Source organism: Otolemur garnettii, unplaced genomic scaffold, assembly GCF_000181295.1.
Source record: "Otolemur garnettii isolate 467f Iridium unplaced genomic scaffold, OtoGar3 scaffold00047, whole genome shotgun sequence".
Taxonomy (NCBI): Eukaryota; Metazoa; Chordata; class Mammalia; order Primates; family Galagidae; genus Otolemur; species Otolemur garnettii.
The window spans coordinates 3,119,803-3,125,802 of NW_003852442.1; the positions used below are offsets into that span (position 1 = coordinate 3,119,803).

Here is a 6,000-nt window from a genome sequence, read left to right on the forward strand (position 1 = left end):
GTACATTAATGCACTTCTGGGGTACAGTGTGGGGTTTTCACACACAATTCGAAACACTTCCATCAAACTGGTGGGGGCTTTTTTCTTAACAAGAATCCACTGTAGGGATGTACTGTAAGCAGCTGCTTCCGAAATGGTATCATGCCTTCCCCTGCTCCCTCCCCAACTTTTCTGTACAATGCGATGCACACACACACAATTCCTCAGTTCTGCTCTCCTATGCTCAGGAACTCTCCCCAGCTCCCCCCACCTCACGCAGACAGGACTCCAGGCTGCAAAGGTGCCAGCGTGCTCCCGGGTGCCATCTGTGACTTTGGCCCAGCCCTTCCCTAGCAGGGCACTGACCCTCTGCTGGCCTTGCCTGCTCCTGGAGCTGCTGGCACAGAGTTGGGAGGACAGCATGGCAGGAGGCTGCTAAGTGCCCAGCTCCCTGACCCTCTCCAAGACAGGCTTTTCTGACAAAGCACCCCCTCATCCCACCTTCCCCAACCCCGTCTCCCTTTCTTCCCCACCTTCATCTCACCAGCCTAGCAGCCCTCCCCCCTCCCTGAAGCCACTCGTGCTGCCTCTCAAAAAAATCTGCTTCCCACCAACAGCCAGAGCACTTTCAAAGGCAAACTCACTGCCCTGCCCCGGCATACCAGGGTTTTTCCCAGCTAGCCCCCACCTGTTCCCTCTCTCCCTGGCTACGTCTGCTATGAAGCCAGTTCTTGCCAACTATTTCTGCCGTAGGACCTGTGTCTTTCTCTCGCCCTCTGCATCTCTGGCTTCTTATATTTTGGGTCTCAGCTCCTGTGGCCTCTCAGAGGAACATCCCTGCTTGCCACACACCACACGCCTCCCTCTGTCCCATCTATTAACGCCCTGCTGGCTTCCCCTTTGCCACTCCTTTTAATCTGCCATAATTCTGCGTATTTATCTATCCGCTGGGTGACTGCCTCTCTGGCAGAAGACCAAGCTCCAGGAACACAAAGCACTGGCCCGATGTGACATGATGTGGGGGGACATGAGGTAGGAGGGGTGGGGGATGGGGTAAGGTGGGAGAGTTACCTTCAGGTCTTCGTAGGTGTCGGCCGAGAGCTTGGTGCTGTTCATATTTAAACTGCAGAGACTCTTCATGGCTGTACCAGGACAGACAGACAGCCAGACACACAAGTCAGGTCAGTGAGACCCAGCAAGGATGGCTGCAGGGGTGGGATGGTCCCGCTGGGGGAGCTGGCTACCGGCCCAGCCCCACACAGGAGATGGGGCAGGGAGCGGGTCTTGTAGACACACCCAGGTTGGGTGGCCTGGTGGGCACAGAAGGTTTCCTCCAGGCATGAGCTGGTGCAAACTGAGTCTTCATTCTCTTCCGGGCCTCCCTCCCTTCCTGTCCCTCTGTCATGTCCCTTTTCTGCCCTTATCAGCTGGGCCAGGCCTGAGCCTTTCCCTTTGAGAACCCGGGAAGCTCTCCCAGAGAAGCACACCTCAACTCTGCCTAAGCCAGCCACACAGGGAACGGATGCCCTTGCCATCTCCCAGAGACGTTGATGGAGGCTGGTGCAGGGATGAGGAATCTGCACAGTTAATTAGGACACGCTGCTTTCTTCCCCATGTGACTCCAAGGGGCACATCTGTAGAGATCTGGCTCCAAACCTCGCCCCCTGCGTCCACTACCCAGTTACCTGCTCCCACCTCCCAGGCCATCTGGAACTTGCCAACGGCCTGGTGGGAATGGTGGCCCCTATTCCCACTGCCCTGCCTGGCTGATCCTAATGAATCCATCTTCACACTGAGACCGACACTGCCTCCTGGGGATGCCTTCTCTGACCCATTTCAGCTGAGCCCGGGGTCCCCTTTACTAAACTAATGTGTCTGAAAATGGGAAAGTTGGTCAAATGCATTTTCTCGGGCTTGGTGCCCCCGAGATTATAGTTCAGTAGTTCAGGGTAGGGGCACAGGAATCCGTATCTCTAAGTTCCTTACTTTGCCTTCTTCCTTATTCTGGCCTCACTTCTCAAACACCAGTGAGCACAGAAATGCCCAGGTTAATGCCCAGCACCCGACTCAGGAGGTCTGGGGTTCTGGGCCTGGGAATGTGCATTTCTGACCAGCTCCTGGGGCAGCTGCTGCTGCTGTTGGGGGCCCACAGTGGTGCTGTCCTAGGAGCTCTTTCCCTGAACTCAGTCCCTCAGGGGACTGAGAGTGTCAGGAGGGCATGGGCTGGCCCTTTGCCCTTCTTAACTATACACACCAGGAGGACAGAGATCTATTAATACAGCGGGACTCCACAGTTGGCCTCCGCCCCACGTTGGCCACCTCAAGTTGACCTCATTTTCACTGCCCAGACATGCACCCCATGCACGTATCAGTACTGTAGACCTCGTTCCTCATGTTGACCAGCTAACTATGGTGACCAGGTTTTTATAGTCCCTTGGTGGTCAGCTTACAGAGGCTCCACTGTATTTTCCCTTTGTTTTGTTCCTAGCACCCAGATGGAGCCTGGTAGGTGTGTGACAAACACCTGGTGGGTGAACACGTGAACTCTGGGGCCCAGTGCTCAGCACAGTGCATGGTGGGAAGGGGGCGCTGAGTGAAGTAGCCCGAGGTACTCACAGCTCAAGGCCAGCAGGCCAGCGTCGGTGACCGGGGTCTCACACAGGTTCAGCACCTGTAGCATGGTGAGGTGTTCCGACAGGAGCCGCAGCCCGGCGTCTCCAAACTGTGGGGCACAGAAACACTCAGCCCTCTCCAGAGTATCCTGGAGAATGACGCCAAGACTGGGGCAGAGGTGGAGGAAGGGGTGGGGGGTGGAGGCCCATGGCCACCAAGCCTTGGGAGGCTGGGCTGCTCTTGCATTCTCCAGAGAATCCCACGTGGCCAGGCAAGGACGCTCTTTGGGAGTTAATTTCACCTCCATTCGGGAGGGATTTGAACTCAGTAACTCCCAAGCTGTGAGACAGCACCTTGGCAGCCTTCTCCTGACAGATGGGACTGTGGGAGGTGTGGAGCTAGGTCTGGAAGCGGGAGGGAGGCTGCTGGGACAGTCCCTGGGCTCTCTTCTATTAAGCCAGGGCAGTGGCAGAACCCAGGCCCCACGGGCAGTGGCAGAACCCAGGCCCCACAGGCATGGAGTGAGGACCACATGAGCTGCTCTAGGCAGAGTGTGCACTCAGTAGGCTTGGTGCTGCTGTGGCTACACTACAACACCCAGACCCGCAGGCCACCTCTGCATACTGGGCAGTGAGAGCCACCTCACAGAGGCTCCTCACTGTGGGGGCTCTCCTATTACCTGTGTCCCTGCCATGGGCCTCATGGGGGCCTCTATTTTCTCTGACCTGGGGAAGTGGGCACTGAGCTCTAGGGAATCCTGCAGCTGGGGCTTTGGGCAGAAAGGCCAGACACATAGGGGGATACAGCAAGGAGGAGGTTGAGGGGTGAAGAGAGGAGGGAGTGGGGTGCAGGGAAGAGGGTGAGGGGTGTAGGAGGAGGCTGAAGGGTACAAGGAGGAGGATGAGGGGTGCAGGAAGGAGCTGGGTACAGGGAAGAGGGTGAGGGGTGCAGGAGAAAGGAGTTTGGTATAGGGAAGGGGGTGAGGGGTGCAGGGAAGTCGAGGGATGCAGGGAGGGAGTGGGCGGGAGGATGTACCTGAGTGGACCACAGGTTCAGCTGCTTGAGAGAAGGCAGTTTGATGAGGTGCTCAGCGCAGGCACTGGTTACATTGGTGAAGGCCAAACTGAGGTTCTCCAGGTTTCCGAAGGAGCCAGAGCTCAGCAAACGAGCCAAGTCAGCATCCTGCCAAGAGATGGGTGGCGGGGTCTCTGGGCAGTCCCAGGCTGCTGGGAGCTCCCTGAGACCTGTGCCCTGCCACCTCTCTCCTGGTCTCAGGACACTTTTCTCACCCTGCACAGAGCTATTCCTGGACATCCCCAGGGGCTGAGGTGACTGCTGGCCCAGAGGGCTGGGCCAAGGGGATGTCAGGGAGGGAGGGAGGGACTGCCCCATGCCCAAGATGACAGCTGCCCCGTGCAGAGGGGAAAGCCTTTCTTTGCTGTGATTCACATCCTGAGTCACCAACTGGGGTGTTCTGAGGTCACGTTCCTCCCACAGGCGTGTCTGTATGTGGCTGGCCACCTCACTCTCTGGGCAGCAGTTTATGCCCATTTCCACAAGCAAACACTGAGGCCATACTGAACTCCAGTGGCTGAAGAGATCAGCAAATGCCTGAGCGCTAGTCGGTGACAACCCTGGGGGACATATCCATTCTCCCTTCCAACCCTGGGCATTAGCTGCCACCTGGGTGCCCTGAATGAGGGCTAATTTACCAGCCTCCCTTGTAGCTAAGTAGGCCCCAGGTACTAAATCTGGACAGGGAGATGTAAGTGGATATGTCAAGTGGAACCTCCAGGAAGGCTCTTAAGGGGAAGGGCTGTGTTCTACTTCACCTCTTCTGCTGGCCGGAGCGGAGACAAGGTAGGTGGAGCTTGAGCAGCCCCCTTGGTCCATGAGGCAGAAGCCATGAGTTAAGCATAATGGGGCCGCAGAACAGAAGGAAGTAAGATCCCTGACAACCTTGTAAAATGGGAATGGTGAGACTCAAGTACCTCATAGGGTTGTTGTGAAGACAAAATGAGCTAACAACATTGTATCTGGCACATAAATGTTATCACTGCCATTAACGAAAACTGGAAACATGCTGACATTACTATCATATTAATACCAATAATCTTTATCATATTTTAGTCCTCCCTACAATCCTGTTACCTCCGGGAAGAGCGGGCCTGTCAGGTACTAGGGGTCCTTACTGCATCCCCCGTCACCTCCCACACCACCTGCCGTACCCCCACTGAGAGCCCTCTCCCCTCCCCCCACTAAGAGAGCCAACCCACTCACTGTGGACTTGGAGGGCAGTGTCAGCCTGGTGGGCCCACCTTTCCTTTGCTGCAACAGAAAGCAGACTGGTTACTACTTGCGTACTTTTCCCCAACCTTCCACCATGCACCCTACCCCTGTAAGCGCCACTCAGGGAGCCACTGCTCTCTCCGTAGTGGGAGGCAATGGGGTAGTCTTGGTCTCAGGGGCATCAGGGTTGGGCTCAGGTATTTTATTAGAGAAGTGACCCCAAGAAACAGCAGTAGGAGGATGGGGAAGTGACATACGGATACCTTACTGATCTAGCGATTACTGGGGGCGCTGGACAGTGATGGAGAAGCCCTACCTCAGAGATTCGGAGCTGGCCCACCAAAAATTGAGAGGCTGGGGTGTCTACACCACCTCTCCAGGACTCTGTGATTGAGGACTGCTCCCAGAGATCAAGGGCATGAATCCCCCCACTGGCCTGCTGTGCACACTTGCGTGTGTAGACAGAGAAGGCCCTCTGTTGGCAGAGGTGTGGTGCTGGCATCTGCAAGTCAGGCCCCATGCCCCCAGTAATCGCTGGATCACTGAGGGTCTAAGACACATGGGAGAGGGAAGAGGGGGAAGTGATGGCGAGACAGGATCCAGTCCTGGCCAGGCCAGTGTGAGCTGTGACTCTGGGCCAGCTCTGGGCCTCCCTTTGGTCACCTGGGAAGTGGCAGGTGATAATCCTGACCTACTTAGGTTGGAGGATACCCTGTGAACTGGGCCATGCAGGTGCAGTGCTAGCTCTGAGCAGCCCTGGGTGGTGCCCCCGGGACAGGCCCTAGTGGCCACCACAGACTCACCAGCTCCTTCAGCTCCCGCTGGCGGTCGCACAGCTGCTCATACATGCGCTTGCCCACATCCGTGCTCTCCAGGGTGGAGATGATCTGCAGCTGTGTGTCATTGTTGTCAATAATGTTGTACTCCAGCATCAAGCACAGGATCTGGGCGGGTGACAGGGCACGTCACGAGCTGGCCTCAGCCCACTGAGCAGCCCACATGCACCCAGGGTCTGGATATGAGCTCAGCACACCTATGCACCTCAAGGGCTAGGTTTTGAAAATGCACCACTCTATTACCCCCTTTCTGCATCCTAGTCTGTGACATGGCGTATACCCC

At 56.5% G+C, this 6,000-nt stretch overlaps 1 protein-coding gene across 1 annotated transcript in view; it reads right to left on the reverse strand.

The window, feature by feature from the left end:
* The window catches only part of CMIP (c-Maf inducing protein), a 229,655-nt gene that overhangs the window by 2,626 nt on the left and 221,029 nt on the right, over positions 1–6,000 (reverse strand). The window contains exons 16-20 of the mRNA XM_003791303.3: positions 5,685–5,825; positions 4,873–4,920; positions 3,628–3,774; positions 2,596–2,701; positions 1,051–1,121 (exon numbers count right to left, since the gene is read on the reverse strand). Of these exons, the coding sequence (XP_003791351.1) occupies positions 1,051–1,121; positions 2,596–2,701; positions 3,628–3,774; positions 4,873–4,920; positions 5,685–5,825 (513 nt within the window). The remainder of the gene's footprint in view (positions 1–1,050; positions 1,122–2,595; positions 2,702–3,627; positions 3,775–4,872; positions 4,921–5,684; positions 5,826–6,000) is intronic.